Here is a 19,575-nt window from a genome sequence, read left to right on the forward strand (position 1 = left end):
GAAAAATAATACACCAACCTTACTAGATACAAAATCTTAAACAAATTTTAACTCGGTTCAGTAATATATAAAAAGGTCAATACTTCATAACTAGGTTACGCTAGCATTGCAAGGTTGGTTAGCAGTGGAAAACTGATCCACGTAATTTACTGTACCAACAGAATAAAAGAGAAAAATTATGTGATCATTTCAACAGATGCAGAAAAAAAACTTGATAAAACTCAATATCCATCTATTATTTAAAAACTCTCAACAAACTAGGATTAGAAGGGGAGTTCCTTAATCTGCTAAAAGTTTAAAAGAAAAAAAAAAAAGAATAGCAATCAGCAACCCACTTCAAACAATGGTGAAATGTTGAGAGATTTCCCTTTGAAACCATGGACAAGATAAGGGTGCTACTCTCACAACGTCTATTCAACATTGTACTTGAGGTCCTAGCCAGCCAGGTAAGAAAAGAAAAAGAAGTATAAGGTATAAGGATTGGAAAGAAATCAACTGAAGAAATCAACTGTTATCATTCACAAATGATATAATCGTATGTAGAAGATCTAAAAGAATGTACGATAGTTAACACAGTGGGCTACTGGCATAAGATAGACAAATAGACCAATGGAATAAAAATACAGAGCCCAGAAATACACTAATGCTATATGGACACTTAACTTATCACAAAGATGACAATGGAGAACAAGGCCGCCGCCGCCGTCGTTGTCTTCTTCTTCTTCTTCTTTAAAGATTTATTTATTTATTTTAGAGAGAAAGAGAATGTGTGTGTATGCACAAGGGCGGGGGGTGGGGAGAGGGACAAAGGGAAGGGAGAGAGAATCCCAAGAAGACTCCCCAGAGTGCAGAGCCTGACACAGGGGTTGTTCCCACAACCCTGAGATCATGACCTGAGCTGAAATCAAGAGTTGGATGCTCAACTGACTGAGCCACCCAGGCACCCCGGAACAAGATCTTTTCAACAAGTGTTGCTGAAACTGTTGGATACTCATATGGAAAAAAACCCCAGAAACCTGATCTCTACCCCATAAATAAAAATCAATTCCAGTTAAACTATAGATGAAAGGAAAAACAATAACGCTTCTAGAAGGCAATACAAGAGATTTATCTTCATTACACATTCACAAATGATGATATCCAAATGGTCAACAAACATACAAAAAAGCCCCTCGATCTCATTAGTAATCAGGGAGATAAAAATCAGAATCAGAATTAAGATAATAATGTATAATAGCTAAAACTAACTAGACTAAAAATAACATATGGTAGAGCAATGACAATTCTCATATGCTGCTGGGATACATTTGTACAAGCTCTGTGGAATAGTTTGGCATTTCATTATCTATTGAACATAGGCATACTTGGTGACCTAGTAAAGCTACTCTTACATGGGTACTTAACAGAAATTCATCTGTATGTCCACCTAGAGACATATGCAAAAATGTTCATAGCAACGCTATCCACAATAATCCCAAACTGGAAACAACTTAATGTCTACTAATTATAGAACAGATAAGTGCCACTATATATACATATATATATATATGTAAATACTATACAGCTAAGAAAATGAATGCACTACAACTACATGCAATAATATGGATGAATATCACAAACGTAATGTTGAGTCAAAGAAACCAGACACAAAAGAATGTACCATATGATTATATAAATTCAAAAAGCCAGTAAGGGATGCATGCTTAATTATTAGAACCATAAAGAAAAACAAGGAAATGTGTACTATAAAGCTGAGGATCGTGGTTACCTTTGGCAGGTAGGGAGGGTTAAGGGATTGGGAGAGGGCATAAGGGGGACTTCCAGGGTGCTGGCAATGTTCTATTTCTCAATCTAGATGGAAGCTACATGGGTGTTTGATCTGTGATAATTTATACTTCGGTTCAATTTTCGCTGTGTTATATGTTGTAATAAAAAATACATAAAATGCAAGAATTCCTTAATTCAGAGAATTCCTTAAAACAGGTTATTCTGTTGATATATGCAAAATTTATAAATTTTGCCTCCTGAGAATTGGTGAGAAGCATATCCATACCTCAATTTGGACAACAGTGAAGAAATCAGTTAACTATTGCCTAGTGTTAGACTAAGCTCTCTGAGAGTCAAGTAAAAATTAATAGACCAGCAGCTCTATAGATAAGTAATGGACATCAGTAATTTGGTACAAGTTCCAGGTATTAATTTATCCTATTTAGACTTTTCTTGTGCCTCATATCAGAAGACATATCATAAATGCAAATAGAAGCCATTCCATTTAAAATTCCTTTTGTTCTTGGGCTCACCCTTTGTTTCTGTACATGTGGTCTGCTCTTCATTGGATCCAGGTTATTAAGGGCCAAGTGTTCCGGGACTCAGAAGGAACACATGTGTTGAGATGGCCTTCTTGAATGTTATATTCACCGAGGTTTTGCTTTTTGTGGGAATCATAAGCATCTCAATGGACCACGCTTTGTGTGAAACATTCTTTCTTTGAAATAAATTTCAAGGCACTCTACTTGGGCTTTGTTCTTGTTAGGAGAGGGGGTAGGAAACCCCTCACCAAGGTCACCTACAACACACTTATTCCACCCAACAGTATCATACATTCCCCCGCCCCACATATATCCTAATTCCTAATTAGCCTGATTATACCATGTAGATGAGGCACTGACTTATATATTTTTGCATCTCATAGAACATAGTAATGAATTAGGTGCATATGTTTTTATTGCTTTTATTTCATTACTGTATATATAGTTGAAAAATATCAGTATTTTTTCCACTGGTATACAATTTTGGTTTATATCAAACTTTTCATCACCCGGGAGAAAAGGCTTTTTGTTATTCCTTTGATATGTGCAAAATTAGTAAGTTTTGCCTCCTGAGAGTTGGTGAGAAGTATATCCATACCTCAGTTTGGACAATAGTGAAGAAATCAGTTTAACTATTGCCTAGTATTAGACTAAGCTCTCTGAGAGTCAAGCAAAAATTAATAGACCAGTTGCATTCCAAAAAAATTCTGTGGAAGTTGTTGCTTATAATAACATCTTGGCAAGAAAAATACCAATTTTACATGATTGCAAGCAAATTTTAATGCTGTTCTAGTAGCATGTAGAAAGAGTGTGGGAAGCTTGAGGGTTAGAATGGCTGAATTCTCAAGCTTGAGGAGACTTTCTCTTTAGAGCACTCAGCAATTTACTCCTCCTGTCCCTTTTCTTCACTCCTCCATCTGAAATAGCCAACGGAGAAAAAGGAGCAGCTAAACAGGAGTTGGGTTCAGTGATTCTACAGCTAGACTGGATATTTAATGCTGAACTATCTCTTAAGATCTGGAGATCTGGCATTTAAATCAAGTCTTTCTCATTGTTGCCTGAATTTTCTCAGAACTATTTAGTTCTTTTATATTAGTCAAATAGCTCCTGGAATGTCCTAACTCTTTCACAGAGCCTGTGTTAGAAAGAAGGTGGTTATTTGGAAAGAAGGTGACTTCATTGGGTTTGGAATGCCTATGACAACCCTTTCTCTTACCATTCCCAAGATTTAATCTTTGAATTGCACATTATGCAAAAAAGAACTCTACTTCTGATGGTTAGGTCTGCAAGGTGCTTTTTAAAAGCCTATCTAACCAACTGGCTAAAGACGGTTGTGGAGCACTGCCCTATGAGATCCCCCTAATTTCACCAAGTGCTATTATCCAGAAAGTCAATTTGTAGAAAAGCAAGAAGTCTTAAGAACAGCTGTTCGGTAATGCTATCTGTAGCAATAAAAACTCTGCCTCCACTAAAGTAGGGAAGGGCATAGCATTCAGTAACGAATGGAAAGAATCTGGGTCGTAACTCAGCTTTACGTCCTCAGGCAAATTAGTGTCTCTGAGCCTCAGTTTTTTTCATCTGTAAAATGGAGATTACTGGAGATGTAGCATTAAGCACAATGCCAGTCACGAAGTAGGCGATGAGAAAATGACAGCTATTTGCTCTAACGGTTACAGGCAACGAGTCGGTTTTGAGTTACTTTAGTGACGCGGAGGGGACACGGGGAGTAGTAGGAGCTCGTTCAGGAGAAGATTGGCGCTGCTTAAGTTGTCAGGTCCAGCAGCACCCCGGTCCTAGGCATCTGCTCTGGAAAGCTACCCTGGAGGCCCAGGGGACACCCGAGGTCACCACCCAGGGTGTTAGGCCATCTCGGGACACTTGTGGTTTGGATTCAGGTTCAGTTCAGCCCATCCCGGTCTGGGCCAATCCCGGGACAGCTCAAACTCACCTGCTCTGCAGGTGCCCGCCATCCGAGGCGTGACCGCAGGGGGCGGGCGGGCGCGGTGGGCGGGAGCTGAGATTATGAGGCTCCCGGCGCATGGCACCCGCCGCCCAGTCGCCGCGGTGGCTGCCGGGATGCGCCGCAGCGAATGGTCGCGCCGGGCGCCGCTCTGAGTGACCTTTCACCCGCGCCCAGCGGTCCGGGGCGGCGGCACAAGGCGGAAGCCATGGCGGAGGCGGCGGCTGCAGCGGGTGGGACGGGCGCGGGCGCGGGCTCTGGCTCTGCAGCGGATCGGGACCGGGACCCGGACCCAGACCGGGACCGCGCCGGGCGGAGGCTCCGGGTTCTCTCGGGCCATCTGCTGGGCCGGCCCCAGGAGGCTGTGAGTACCAATGAGTGCAAAGCGCGGAGAGCTGCGTCGGCGGCCACGGCGGCGCCCACTGCCACTCCCGCCGCGCAGGAGTCAGGCATCATCCCCAAGAAGCGGTGAGTAGCGGCTCCGTGGAGCTGGCTGGCAGCGAGACCAGGCCAGGCCTGTGCTGCGGGAGGGCATAGGCAAGGTGGGAAGGGAGGTGACACGGTGGGAGGAAGGCATCCTGGTCCCTGAAAGTGAAGACCCGTCTCTCCAGAGAGTGGACGAGACCCTGGACTCTGGCAGGAAGGGGGCGGGATGGAATGGTGGATTTTGGTCATTATTTAAGAGTAATAAATCTGAAGAACTCTTATTGGGGAAGGCTTCAGGGGAATCCGTTTTCTTGGATTCTTAATGCCAGAAATTCATTATCTTGAATTAATACTTGGGAATAAGGTCTTCGAATGGATAGAAAGGTTTCTTAAATGATCCTCCAAGAAGATTTAAGTTTGCACTAGATGATGGCTCTCCTAATTCGCGCAAGCCTGGGTGTGGGGAGAAGTGGTGGTTCTTGGAGCAAGGTGATGACTGGTTTCTGTGGGGCAGGTTTCCATTTGCTTAGGGGCATGATCTTTGACTTTGAGGGAGGAAAGTGAGGGATGGGTAAGAGACAAAAAAACTTCAGACATTAGTTAATGATTTAGGTTTTGGTGGTAACTACTGAACTCTGGTGTAACTAGAAGCTGAAAGACCCTTGCCTGTGGATGAGGATGTTTAAGAGAGCTTGACTTACTACTTTTTGGGGAAATCTTAAGCGCTAATGGAAGCTACTGGAGAAAATATTTTCCGAGATGTGGCTTTGTCACGTGGATGAACTTTATTTCTTTTACTCCTCTCCAAACTCTGAGGTAGGTACAGTCGTCTGCAGAAGAAGAAATAAAACAGATTTACGAAGCCTGCTTCAGCTGTGGCAGGTTAGAATTCCAAAGTACATCATATTAACTTTAGGGCGAAGTTCTTATACTACTTATGATGAATTCTTTCAGTCATTACACATTCATGAGTCCTTTGTCTGCTAGTATATACTCTACCAGGAATACAGAGATTTAAAAATGCAGTATTTACTTAAGGAACTAATAGCCTAGTAAGGTCAAGTCATAATATAGCGCGAAGAAATTTAGCTGATAACCATAGCAAATGGTCACATACCCCAGTTTTAGGTCTGTATGTCAAGGGGAAGGCTTCCCCGAGTAAGGACTGAGTAAATCTTGAAGTTTGGGTTGGAAGTAAACCTGCCAAAAGAGAAAAATATTCTTGGCAGAAAAACAGTGTGTTCACACGTAAGGCAGTGAAAGAAAGATTAGGAAACTTTTGGGAGTTCAATGTGGTAGGAGGGGGTGAGAATAATAGAGGATGAGGGCTGGAGGCAAGTCTTGTTGGCAGGATTTTATGTGGGGCAAAACATGATTACATTTACCTTTTAGAGAGGTCACATTGGGGACCAAATTGAAGAAGGTTAAGCAGAAGGTAAAGGGCTGGGAACCAAGACGTGCGTTTGAATTTCCACTACCCAGTTCTCGTTGCATGACCTTGGGCAAGTCACTTAACCTTTTTCAGGGCTTCAGTCCTTTGTCTGTGAAAATGAGGACAGTAATTTCTGCTTTGCAGTGTTGCTGTGAGAATTCAACAATACAGAGTTAAGTGATCAAGTGCTTAGTGCATTGCTGGTAATATAACCCTTCAAATGAAATGGTAGGTGCAATTTTCATTGAGTCCAAGGACAGGGAAGCCAATTAGGAGACTATTACTCTGATGACAAATACTGCCATTCTGAACTAAGGCATAATATTGGGAGTAGGCAAACCTATTTGAAAAAATATTAAGATGTTAATTTTTTGTAACTTGTTTACTGAATGATAGGGGAGAGAGAAATCAAGGATCATATCATGGTCTCAGGCTTCACTTGATGTTATATTAGCCATCCTTGGGTTTAAACCTTTTTTTCCCCAAATGGCTTTGTGTACATTTATGTCTGTTCATTTGTATATGTCTGTGTGATTGTACATTTTTATGCATGTTCGTGTTTTTAGAACTAAGTAGGTAGGTCAGGTGTTCTTTTTTGGGGGGGGGGTCACATGTTCCTTATAGTTGGATTTAGGGGCTTTGGTCTGTAGCAGTCAGAGAAAAATAGTAATGTATATGAGGCACACTTGGGTAACGAATGAGGCTTCCCATGGCTGAAGGTGACTGGTTTGTGTGGTTACTCCATAGACGGAAGGCACAACTGTAACCTATTGTTGGTGTAGATTAGGGGTAGAAAGCTCTGGTCTTTGGTTCAGAGTTAGGTGTGGCTAGTGGTTAAATCTAGTTCTGTACAACTGCTTTGAAGGTTGAATCAAGATATGAGGAACATAAAAACTTTTATTAGATGGAAGAGTGATCTCCCTTGGTGAGTGATCTACTTACTATATTGTCAATGGGGAACCAAGGTCTCCCTTCAACTTCCTCTTGCTTAGCTGGGTCTCAGTTTGCCAGCAGCAGAGCTGAGTCTAAAGGGAAGACAAATGATGGAGCAAGGAGCCAGGGTGTAAATCTAATAAAGTGTGAGTGTAACTATATGTCTCTTATTTTGGAATCATTTGGTGATGTGTGTTATTTGTACAACTCCTCTCTGATTACCTTGGATGATGTCATTGGTTATAATTCTTCTATCTCATGGCTTTTTATCATCATGAAATTGAAGGAGTGACTTCTTGAAACTTCATGTTTTCAATTCCCTTACAGGATAGTCGCACGTATGTTAATTTATCCAATGTTTATAGAATAGTTGCTTTATGACAAGTATTGTCCTAGGTACTGAAGGCAGAGAGATGAATAATTGTCCTTGGCCTCAAAGAATCACAATAGTAAGGGAGATACATATTCCAGTACAGTTTGAGTAGAGCTGCTATAAATACAGGTACAGATATAGCACAAAGGAAAGAAAAAGTGATTATCTTTGGGGTCAGGGGAAGCTTTCTGGAGACAGTTTTAAAATATGGATAATGGTGTGGCGGATTGATTGGATGGTGAAGAGAGTTCCGGGCAAAGGTAATAGCATATGGCAAAGCAAGGGGGCATGAAAGTGCTTATTGTATTTAGGTAATTAAACAATTCAGTATTGGTAGAGGTGGGAGTGAAGTAAAAAGAGGAAGGCCCTGGCAGATCATGGGGGCCTTGGCCTGTAGGTCATCAGTCCATTAACTCATTCACTCATTCATTTACTCATTCACTCATTCATGTGTGACTATTTCAGTGCTTACTGTGCAACATATAACAGTGGACAAAAACTCTGCCCTTATGGACTCATATTCCTTTTGGGGCGGGGATAACAATCAAGTAATATAGTATGTTGGATGGTGATAAATGTAATGAAGAAAAATGAAGCAGCCAAGGAGGTTAGGTAATGGTAAACCCTTGAGGCATTTAAGCTGGGAAGAGACTTGATCAGATTGGGTTTGGGTTTGCATCCAGGTACAGTGTTAAGAATGGGCTGGAGAAGGATGAGGATTCACATAAGGAGACCAGTTAGAGAGCTGTTGTAGCATAATAGGTGAGAAATAATGAAGGATTAAATCAAGATAATGGCAGTGAGAATAGAGAGGAAAAGATGGATTTGAGTTTTGGAAATTCGTGCATTAGGTAATACATAAAATTATGTGACTATATGCCATAGGACTTTGGAGACAATGATAACAGAAACGGGATGGTAAGAGTCCTGAGAAATGTGGATATTTAAGAGGGCTGGCCATTCACAACCTGTTGCACTTATCACGTTGGTCTCCCATGAGTTGGTTCTCATTACTTCTATCCGGGAACATATATTCTCATTATTTGAAGTTGCTGAGCAGAGTTTTGAGAGTGATGGTTTACTTTTGTACCCTCTGTTTTTCTTTAAATTGCATAAACAGTTTTTTTTTTAATCTTGCTACTGGATGCGGTTTTAGATTCTTAAAAATCATAGTAAATGCCAATTAAGTATGTGACATTTTTATGCCTTGGTTTTGGATTTTTTCAATTTAAAAAAAGCTGTTGTAATGTTAGAAAAAGAGAAGAAAAAAAATCCCTTGTGACATCCATCTCTCCACACTGTTAACGGCTTCCCAGTTGTGGTTTGGGTTAGTCAGGACTGTTATATATGGCAGTTTTTACAGAGGTTATAAACTCTTCTCAGATCAAAAGAAGATCTGATTAAGACTGCTACTAATTGCTTAATTTACTTACAGTGCCATTTATACACACCATTCTTTAAAAAATGGTGTATTATTTAACATCTCCCAGAAGCCTTGGTAGATGCTTTCCAGAAGGAAAAAAGCTGAGTTAACCTCGTGTAAATATTTCTTAGGAGGGCATCTTTGTCATGCCAAGTTTCAACCATTTGTGATTAAAGAGATCGTGATCAAATACAATGTCATATAGTTAAGGCATTAGTTTATATTGTACTTACTGTATTAAATGACAAAATATATGATCCTATCAAACTGAAATGCATGGTTTTAAAAAATAGACAAAACTATTTCCTTCTGTGAATGAATTTTGCTGTTTCATTTGTGGGAGAAAACAATGTTAAGAATAAAACAGAAACATACTTAGATTGCAAGTGTCATTTTGGGATGGATCACATTTTCTGCAAGTAGATTTCTTTATGTCAGGAAGTTACTTACTATAAAGCCACCTACCCCTAGTCACTTAATAAAAATATCTAGGAATAAATTAAGTCATCTATTTTTAGGCTGCAGAGGAATGGAAGTGCTGTTGTAGTTGGATGATACACTTTATGGAACACTTTAAAAACAAATGCTAAGCAAGTATTACTCCTTTCAGTTATATTTTCTGATTATTGAGAAGAGAATTTCTGTTGTTCAGCAGATTAGTATGTTAATCTCAACTCCAAACCAAACCAAAGTATCCTGAGTAGAGTTTACTCTTTTGACATGAAGTAGTAATTGCCCTCCCCCCATTAGTATTCTCTTTATTTGTTAGGCTTTAGGAGTAATATTTAATTTTATCACTGTGCCACATCTGAGTTCAGAATCAATTGAGAATACATAGAGTATAGACAGGTGGAGATAGAAATGTCAGCTTTGTTGCAAATGAAGCTAGTTGGAGAATATGGCTTAGATTTGGACTACCTAATAATTACCCTGAATTGGATAGACAGTCACAGGTAATGCTGGACCACAGAAGGCCTCCCCTGCAAGGGCAGAGCTGGTTCCAGTAAGCCTTATACATGGTCCTGAGAAAGACTGGAGTATAACCACTTCGTAGCTGATAGATTCTAAGGAGAGAAAAGGCTGACTCCAGATGCTTGGTGTCTCTTCTCAGATATTACTAACCAGGTAAATCACTCCTCCCATGAGAAGGGATGACTGTGTGACCATTGGGGAGAGGCAGCCAGGACAGTTACTCTTCTGAAGTCCCTCCAGATTGGAAACTGGATGCCAGAGAATGGAAGTATTGCTGATATATTTTTGGGTAAATTAGGGGAAAGGGTTGAAACCTTAATGGTAGTTAGTCTTCCACCTGCATCATTTGCATGTGTCTTCCCCATTGCCTACTGAATACATTCCAGTTTCCTTGGTTAGGGCAGTTAAGGTCTTCCAGGGGAGCAAATCGGCCTTTCTAGGCCTCTTATTTGCTTGATATACCTACTGTGTACTCCAGCTATACACCAGAATTATTGCTATTCCTGGGACATGTCCTTCCTTTCCCCTTTTCTTTCTTTGATATGTTAATGTTTCCAAAGTATAGTACATACACATTGTACTGATGGTCCTGGGATAATTTGGGGTGGTATGTGGCTTACAGTCTTAATTGGGTAGTTATAAATGTTTGTATATATACTTATTTTTTTTGTTAAACTTTATTGAATTATTACATAATTTATTATAAAAAATGCACAAATCATAAGTTTACAGTTTAATTACAGTTTAATCACTTTTCACAAAGTGAACACATCAATCTTATCAGTATTTAGATTAAGAAACAGCATTACCAGTCCCCAGAAGCCTTCTTCATGTTCCTTTTCAGCTCCCACCAGGATAACCACTACCTTGACTATAGTTTGGATTTGCTTGTTTTGAACTTTATATACATGGAATCATGCAGTGTATATTCTTTTGTGTATGGCTTCTTTCCCTCATCATTATGTTTATAATATTCATCCATGTTGTTATGTTTAGTTGTATTTTGTTCATTCTTACTGCTGAATAGTATTCCATTGGATGGATATATACTGCAATTTATACATTATGTCTTTTTTTTTTTTTTTTTAAGATTTTATTTGTTTGAGAGCGAGAGTAAGCAAGAGAGAGAGAGCATGAGCAGGGGGAGGAGCAGAGGGAGATGGAGAAGCAGACTCCCCACTGAGCAGGAAGCCCAACTCAGAGCTGTATCCCGGGACTCTGGGATCATGACCTGAGCCAAAGGCAGACCCTTAACTGTCTGAGCCACCCAGGCACCCATTCAGTTTATCCATTTTGTTAAGGATGAGCATTTAAGTGGTTGCTGATTTTAGGTTTGAATAGTTATTTATTGATTTTAATATGAAGTACATATCTAGTGTTTTTATAAATATTGCTGCATAGAAATGGGCTAAAATAATTAAAATAGTTTTAGTGTATAATATGTTCAATTTTCTTAAGTATATAATTTGTTTGAAGTAATAAAATGCTCCTAGACACTAAATCATTCATGTAAACATTAAACTGACTTTTTAAACACTGTGACCTTAAAGTCTTTGCAATATTCAAATGTTATTTATAAACTTATAAGATCAGCTTAAAATCACAAGTCTAAATCTATAACTCAGTTACACATTTTAAATTTGTTACAAGCCTGTCATTCTTATAAGCAAGATCCTCTTCAATTTTGCGAGTATATAAAAGATCAATTTCTGCATAGCTTTCTTGAAACAAAAACATTAATATCTGACTTTGATTCCCTTCTCAAGCATTTGTACTTAATACTAGATCTCTTTATAGTTGAAATATGCTTACTCATTAAGGAAGGCTGTTACCATTCTAGGGAGTTTTACTTCTTGGGTGAGATTTGGAGCTATAGGTATCTTACTACTCACTAAGAAAACTGTTGTATTGCATGTAAATACTTGTCCTGCAGGCGTATATGAAGTTACTAACTAGAGATTTGAGCTGGGATGCTGACCAAATTCTTGTCAGCGACTTAACTGGGCCTCTCCAGACTGTATTTATAGTTGCCTTATCAGTGACCTCACATTATCAACTGGGGTGTGTTCATGTATTCTAGGACCTTGTAATGAAATAATATGAATTATTTCATTTGTTATATTCACGGTTTGTGGTTCCCACTCAGATTGTTTATGTAGTTGGATTTTGCATTTCTTCATCCTGAACTTTCCAGGAATCGAGCATCAGGGATATTAAAATAACACTCACTTGAATTCTATTCTGCTATCAACTCGAAGTTTATATATCAGCACTGTGCATTAGAGCTTTCTGTGATGCTGGAAATGTTCTGTAATCTGCTGTCCAATATGGTAGCCACTAACCACATGTGGCCATTAAGCACTTGAAATATGGCCATTGTGACGAAGGAGCTGAATTTTAAATTTTATTTAATTTTAATTAATTTAAATTTAAATAGGCATACGTGGCTAGTTATACCATGTTGGACAGCACAGCTGTAAATTGAAATCTAACTCATTATCTGTCCTTTCTTGTTTCCAAATGAAGTTAACTTTCTGGATTTTCTTTTCATTTTTTTCTTTTAAGATTGAACTCTCTCTCTCTCTCTCTTTTTAAGGATTTTATTTATTTATTTTGTCAGAGAGAGAGCGAGCGAGTGCACAAGCAGGGGAAGTGGCAGGCAGAGAGAGAAGCAGGTTTCCTGCTGAGCAAGGAGCCCGATGCTGGACTCGATCCCAGGACCATGACTTGAGCCGAAGGCAGATGCTTAACCAACTGAGCCACCCAGGCATCCCTGAACTCTATTTTGAATTACTTTATTCAAATAATTAATTCTGTAGTTACCCTGCTATTCTTATACACATTTATCTCATCTGATCTTCACAACCACCCATTTTACAGATTAGTAACTGAAGTTCATAGACGTTTGCCAGAAAACAGTCATTTGCTATAGTAAGTGGTAGGGCTTTGAATCCAGATCTTTTATCTCAAGTCTAGAGCATTTTCCTTGATACTGTGCTGATACCACCAATCCTAGTTGTTTTTTTCTTCACAAGCTTTCTTACATCCATTTTGTGCATTAAACAAGTTTTTATTAGTCATTTGTGTTCTGGGAGCTTGGGCTACATCAGTGAACAAAATGGACAAAGATCTATTGTTTCCTGGGACTTACATTCTAATAGGTGAAATAGATAATAACAGTGAATAAGTCCATTATTAAGTGTGTTAGAAGGTGATAAGTGCTATGGAGAAAAGAAAAAGAATGGAGTAAGGGGGTAGGGTTCATGTTTTAAATAGGATATCACTGGAGCACATGACATTTAAGCAAATATTTGAAGGAAATGAGAGTGTTAAGCTACGTAGATACCTAGTTGAATGAGCATTCTGGGCACAGGAATAGTATGTGCAAATACCGTAAGGGGAGGCACGTATGTTCGGAGAGTGGCAGGTGTTGCTGGAGTCAATTCATAGTCCTCCCACTCCCACACTGTTTAAAGTGTGTACCTTTGAAACGTTAGCTTCTAATCTATCTGTCTCTTCTGTTGTAGTCAAGGTCTCTTATTCATGCTACATTTTCTAGCTTCCATAACTTTCCTTGTGCCACTCTCTGGAAGATCTTTCCTTGTTTGGCACCAGCCTTCAGGGTCTGTGCGTTTTGGGGATCTTTTTATTTTTGAGAATTGAGGGAGGTGATACTGGGCTGTTGTCTGTTATCTTTTCCCCATGATTTTTCATATTATAAATAGGAACTCTAAAATCATTGTTAAGTATCATGCGATGTAGTATCTCGGCCTGGAGACTTTAATTCATTTAAATCAGGTAGATGCCTCTTGGCATCTTCTGACCTGTTTGAAACTTCCATCTACTCAAGTTTGTTGACAATTGATTATTTTCTATGTGCTAAGCACTGGGGAGGATTAACACATAGTTTCCGCCTTATGGGACTTGTAAGTCTTCTAAGGAAGGCTGATTTGTCTTCTGTTACTACAGGGTGCTAAGTGCTAGAATAGAGGCAAAAAGGGGGAGGAATGATTACTGGTATAGCAATGGAAGGGCATCTTCATTTCGTAGAAGGGTGGAGGAGTGCCCTTCTTTGTTAAGATGCTATGCGAAAATTCTTAAATCTGAGGGTAAAAACATTGATGAGAGCATTTGGATGAGAATAGAATCAGAAGAATTAGAGTGAGAGAATGTGGACAATATAATAAAGAATTGGTATGGCACTTGGCTCTTGTAATGTTGGGGGCCTTCAGCTACCAGGATAGCTTTTACAAGTCTTATTCTGAGAGCAGAATATCTGGCAGTTAATTTACAATTTAAAAAAATCAGAGGGTACCTAATTGATGCTCAAATGTTACACATTTTGTTTGAAGAAAAAAACAAAATAATAATCAAAATGAAGACTAACGTTGAAAATAATTAAGAGATAAACACTATAGCATCTCGGCATCTTTTACGTGTGGCATATGTGTGTAAAGTCATGCTGTAATAATGTCTTCAAACCACCATTTTTCACTCACTATCTTGTGTATAACTTTCTACGTCAAATATTAATAAGCAGCCTTATCTTCAGTGACTCATCAAGTACTGCATTGTATGTAGGTACTGTAAGTTCAACCAGTACTGTATCACTTTTAATTGTTTCCAGTCTTTCCCTATTATAAAGAATTCTGTGATAAACTTTTTGCAATTGAATCCCTAAAAATTTCCTTAAGGTGTATTTTTTAAAAGGGCTTTAACATTGGAATACATTATTCATTCATCTCAGTGGGCAGAGGCAGAAATAAAGCACAGTTGCTTCTTTGGATTTAATTTTGACCAAGAATAAAGAATTGGAAATTATTGGAATCTTAAGAGAAAGACTCCTATCATGTTTGAGCAGATTTATGTCTTATAATTTAAGAGAGCAGCTTTCCAGAAATTCACATAAAAGGAAATGCAGTGTTTTGGCCTGAGTTGCTAAGGGGAAACCAAAACATGACCACAGAGAGCCTAGGAAATATTGCTTAATTTTGCCTCGGCCTTGGAGGTGATGAGGAGAGAGAGCTGAGGCAACTGGCTAAGATGTGCCAGTTTATTTATTTATTTTTAATTTTTTAATTTTAAAAATTTTTAATTTAAAAAAATTTAAAAATTTATTTGACAGAGAGAGAGGGGGAGAGAGCACAAGCAGGAGGAGCAGCAGAGGGAGAGAGAGAAGCAGGCTCTCTGCTGAGCAGGGAGCCCGATGTGGGGCTTGATCCCAGGACACTGGGATCATGACCTGAGCCGAAGGCAGATGCTTAAGCCACTGAGCCACCCAGATGCCCCAGATGTGCCAGTTTAAACCACTTATTGTTATCAGTAAATATTATATACTACATGCTTATTCAGATGGCTCATACTGCTTGGTCAAATCTTTCTCCGTCTTGTTTTGCACCTTAAGAATTGTAATGTCAGTAGTTTTCTTTTTCTCCCAACATATTATTTTGAAAAAACTTAAACATACTGCAAAATTCAATTTTATAGTAAACACTTTCATACCAACCACTTAGGTTCTACTATTAACATCATACTATGTTTCCTTATCACATAGCTGTCCATAAATTCATCCTTTTCTCCATTCAGTATTAGTCTATCTTATTTTTGGTGAATTTTAAATAAAATTAATAGCCCCATTTTTGAAGTAAAATCTTCTGTATTAGCTTTCACTACTATTGAGGGAACTTTTAAATTAGTATTTCTAACTTTTCAGTCTCCATTTTCACATTTTCAATTATTGGACATTTTTATCTGAGAATGTCTTGGTGTTTTGTAATCCCTTTTTGAAATAAAATTCTAAAAATCTATTTTTTGAAGTAAAAGGTTCTACTTTTGTTCTTTTATATTGATCTTGATTTCTAGATAGTATTTTGTCTGCTTTGTCTTTGCAAAACATTTGTAGCTTCAGAACATAATCATTAGATCGCTAGTCTGATTTTGGCTTTATTTCCAAGTTCTTTCCTGCCATCTGCCATTATTTTCAGGAAGTACATTCTAGTTTGCTGTGCCTGTCTTCAGATTTTATACAAGTGGCAACCTTTTTTAAGAATGAATTCTTATTTTTTAGGATGCGTGTTAATTAGGCTTTTTGTTTAAAAGCATTAATTAATTTGAACTAAGTGAAAAAAGAAAAGGGCAATTTATTGTAAGAGTACTGGGGCACCCAAGAAAGGGCAGGAATGGAGCTTGGCCTCAGGATGGAATTAGAACTAAAACCCAGAAAGCCATCAGGTTTCGTGCTGGCATCATTTCTTGCTAGTATCTGCTACATGTTTCTCTAAGCAGATCAGTCTTTTTGGCTCTTCTGTCCAAATGGTAAAATATGGTAACCCCTCTCCTCCTGGATATTCAGCGAGTAGCGGCAAATAATTGAACCATCATGTTCCCAATAGCTGGGTCACATGTCTACATTGCTGTAATCAGCTATTGCCTAGAAAGGAGTGGTGGTGATCTTAGTACCAAAATAGCTGCCCAGGCAGCTAAATGAACTGAACTACTCTGGTTATCATACTTAGAAATATGTCACAGCCAGATCATCTGCTCATCTTTTTTGATGATTCCTTCCCCAGAATCTTGCTCCATGAGTAATCCTGTTGTTTTCCTCTTGGGTCATCGATATTTTTTTCTTTTTTCCTAGTTGATGATGATTTTTTAAAAATTAAATTATAATTAACATACAGTTTCAGGTATACGGTATAATGATACAATTCTGTATATGACTCAGTGTGCATCAAGAAAAGTATACTCTTAATCCCCTTTATCTATTTCATCCATCCCTCTGCCCACCTCTCCTCTGCAACCACCAGTTAGTCCTTTGTATTTGTATCTGTTTTTTTGGTCTCTTTTTTTCTTTGTTCGTTTCTTAAATTCCACACATGAGCAAAATCATGTGGTATTTGTCTTTCACTGACTGATTTATTTCACTTAGCCTTATACCTTCTAGGTCCATCTATGTCATTGCAAGTGGCAAGATCTCATTCTTTTTTATGGCCAAGTAATACTCTGTTGTAATAATATCACACATCTTTATCCATTCATCTGTGGATGGACACTTGGGTTACTTCCATATCTTGACTATTGTAAATAATACTTGAGTAAACAAGGGTGTATATATCTTTCGGAATTAGTGTTTTTGTTTCCTTTGGGTTAGTACCCAGTAGTGGAATTACTGGATCATATCAAAATTCTATTTTTAAACTTCCACAGAACCGCTATACAGTTTTTCAAAGTGCTGCACCAATTTGCGTTCCCACCAACAGTGCATGAGCGCTCCTTTTCCTCTACGTCCTTGTCAACACTTCTTATTCCTTGGGTTTTGATTTTAGTGATTCTGACAGGTGTAAGGTAGTATCTCATTGTGGTTTTGATTTGTATTTCCCTGACGATTAGTGATGAGCATCTTTTCATGTGTCTGTTGGCCATCTGTATGTTTTCTTTGGAAAAATGTCTATTTAGGTCCACTGGACATTTTTAATTAGATCATTTGGAGGGGGTTGGTGTTGGGTTTTGTAAGTTCTTTACATATTTTGGATATTAATCCCTTGTTGGATGTATCATTTGCAAATATCTTCTTCCATTCAGTAGGTTGCCTTTTTGTTTTCTTGATAGTTTCCTTTGATGTGCAAAAGCTTTTTACTTTGGTGTAGTCCCAATATAGTTTAATTTTGTTTTTGTTTCCTTTGCCTCAAAAAGACATACCCAGAAAAATGATTCTATAGCCAATGTCAAAGAAATTACTGCCTGTGTTTTCTTCTAGGAGTTTTATGGTTTCAGGTCAGACACTTAGGTCTTAATCTATTTTGCATTTATTTTTTGTGTGTGGTGTAATAAAGTGGTCCACATTCATTCTTTTGCATGTAGCTATTCAGTTTACTCTGCACCATTTGTTGAAGAGACTGTCTTTTCCCCATTGTGTGTTCTTGCCTCCTTCGTCATAGATTAATTAACCATATATGCATGGGTTTATTTCTGGCCTCTTTATTCTATTCTGTTGATCTATGTGTCTGTTTCTGTGCCAGTACCATAGTGTTTTGATTACTGTAGCTTTGTAGTATATCTTGCAGTCTGGGATTGTTTTACCTCCAGTTTTGTTCTTTCTCAGGATTGCTTTGGCAATTTGGAGTCTTTTGTGGTTCCATACAAATTTTAGTATTATTTATTCTGATTTTTTGAAAAATGTTGGTATTTTAATAGGGATTGCATTGAATCTGTAGATTGCTTTGGGTAATATGGACATTTAAAAAGTTTTGGGTCTTCCAATCCATGAGCATGGACTACCTTTTCATTTGTTTGTGTCATCTTCAGTTTTTTTCATCAGTGTTTTATGGTTTTAGGAGGATTAAGTTTATTCCTAGGTATTCCTTTTGATGTAATTGTAAATGGGATTATTTTCCTAATTTCTCTTTTTCTACTTCACTGTTATTGTATAGAAATGCAACAAGGGTGCCTGCATGGCTCAGTCGATTAAGCTTCTGCCTTTGGCTCAGGTGATGATCCCGGGGTCCTGGGATTGAGCCCCGCATTGGGCTCCCTCCTCAGTGGGAAGCCTGCTTCTCCCTCCCTCTGCCACTTCCCCTGCTTATGCTCTCTCTCAAGTAAATAAAATCTTAAGAAATGTAACAGATTTCTATATATTAATTTTGTATTCTGTGAGTTGACTGAATTCATATATTAGTTCTAGTAGTTTTTGGGTGGAATCTTGAGGCTTTTCTATATATATAGTGAAATGTCATCTGCAAACAGTGGAAGTTTTACTTCTTTACCAGTGTAGATGCTTTTTACTTCTTTTTGTTGTTGGGGACTTCCAGTATTATGTTGAATAAAAGTGGTAAGAGTGGATGTCCTTGTTTTGTTCCTGATCTTAAAGGAAAAGCTCTCAGTTTTTCACAATTGAGGATGATGTTAGTTGTGGGTTTTTCATATATGGCCTCTATAATGTTGAGATATATTCCCTCTAAACCTTCTTTATTGAGAGTTTTTATCATGACTGATGTTGTATTTTGTCGGTTACTTTTTCTGCATCTATCGAGATGATCGTATGATTTTTATCCTTTCTCTTGTTAATGTAATGTATCATGTTAATTGATTTGCAGATATTGGACCACCCTTGCATCCATGCAGTAAATCTCATTTGATCATGGTGAATGATTTTTAAAACGTATTGTTGGATTTGATTTACTAATATTTTGTTGAGTATTTTTGCATCTGTGCCATCAGAGATATTGGCCTCTTGTTTTCTCTTTTGGTAGTGTTTTTCTCTGGTTTTAGGGTAATGTTGGCCTTGTAAAATCAATTTGGAAGGTTTCCTTTTCCTTTTTTTTTTTTTTTTAAGATTTATTTATTTTAAAGAGAGTGTGTGTGAGTGGGGGAGGGGCAAGAGGAGGTGGGAGAGAGAATCTCAAGCAGACTCCCCACTGAGCATGGAGCCCAACGTGGGGTTCCATCTCATGACCCTGAGATCATGACCTGACTGAAATTAAGAGTTGGACGCTTAACCAGCTGGGCCACTCAGGCCCCCCTCTTCTTCTGTATTTTTTTTTGGGGGGGGGAATAGTTTGAGAAGAACAGGTATTACATCTTATTTAAATTTTTGGTAGAATTCACCTGTGAAGCTGTCTGGTTTTGGACTTTTGTTTGTTGGAAGTCTTTTGATTATGCATTCAATTTCATTGCTAGTAATTATTCTGTTCAGATTTTCAATCTCTTTCTAATTCAGTTTTGGAAGATTATATGTTTCTAGGAATTTAT

General features: G+C 38.3%; 2 protein-coding genes across 13 annotated transcripts in view; one reads left to right on the plus strand and one right to left on the minus strand.

Annotated features, from left to right (window-relative positions):
• Positions 1–4,571, minus strand: part of NFE2L2 (NFE2 like bZIP transcription factor 2) — a 141,945-nt gene extending 137,374 nt beyond the window's left edge. The window contains exon 1 of one of the 2 annotated variants that reach the window (XM_057318849.1): positions 4,258–4,571. The gene's annotated coding sequence lies outside the window, so the exon portion shown is untranslated. The remainder of the gene's footprint in view (positions 1–4,257) is intronic. The other variant, XM_057318852.1, reaches the window with a different exon arrangement.
• AGPS (alkylglycerone phosphate synthase) overlaps positions 1–19,575 on the plus strand; it is a 203,268-nt gene that overhangs the window by 62,178 nt on the left and 121,515 nt on the right. Inside the window, exon 1 of one of the 11 annotated variants that reach the window (XM_026492469.4) lies at positions 4,444–4,737. The exons of 8 other annotated variants lie outside the window; for them this stretch is intronic. In XM_026492469.4, coding sequence (XP_026348254.3) covers positions 4,478–4,737 — 260 coding nt within the window. In that variant the 5' untranslated portion in view covers positions 4,444–4,477. Of the gene's footprint in view, positions 1–4,443; positions 4,738–4,797; positions 5,512–19,575 lie in introns of those variants that run through there. 2 more of the 11 variants (XM_026492468.4, XM_057318820.1) reach the window with 2 other exon arrangements.

This window comes from Ursus arctos, unplaced genomic scaffold, assembly GCF_023065955.2.
Source record: "Ursus arctos isolate Adak ecotype North America unplaced genomic scaffold, UrsArc2.0 scaffold_1, whole genome shotgun sequence".
In the NCBI taxonomy this organism is placed as follows: domain Eukaryota; kingdom Metazoa; phylum Chordata; class Mammalia; order Carnivora; family Ursidae; genus Ursus; species Ursus arctos.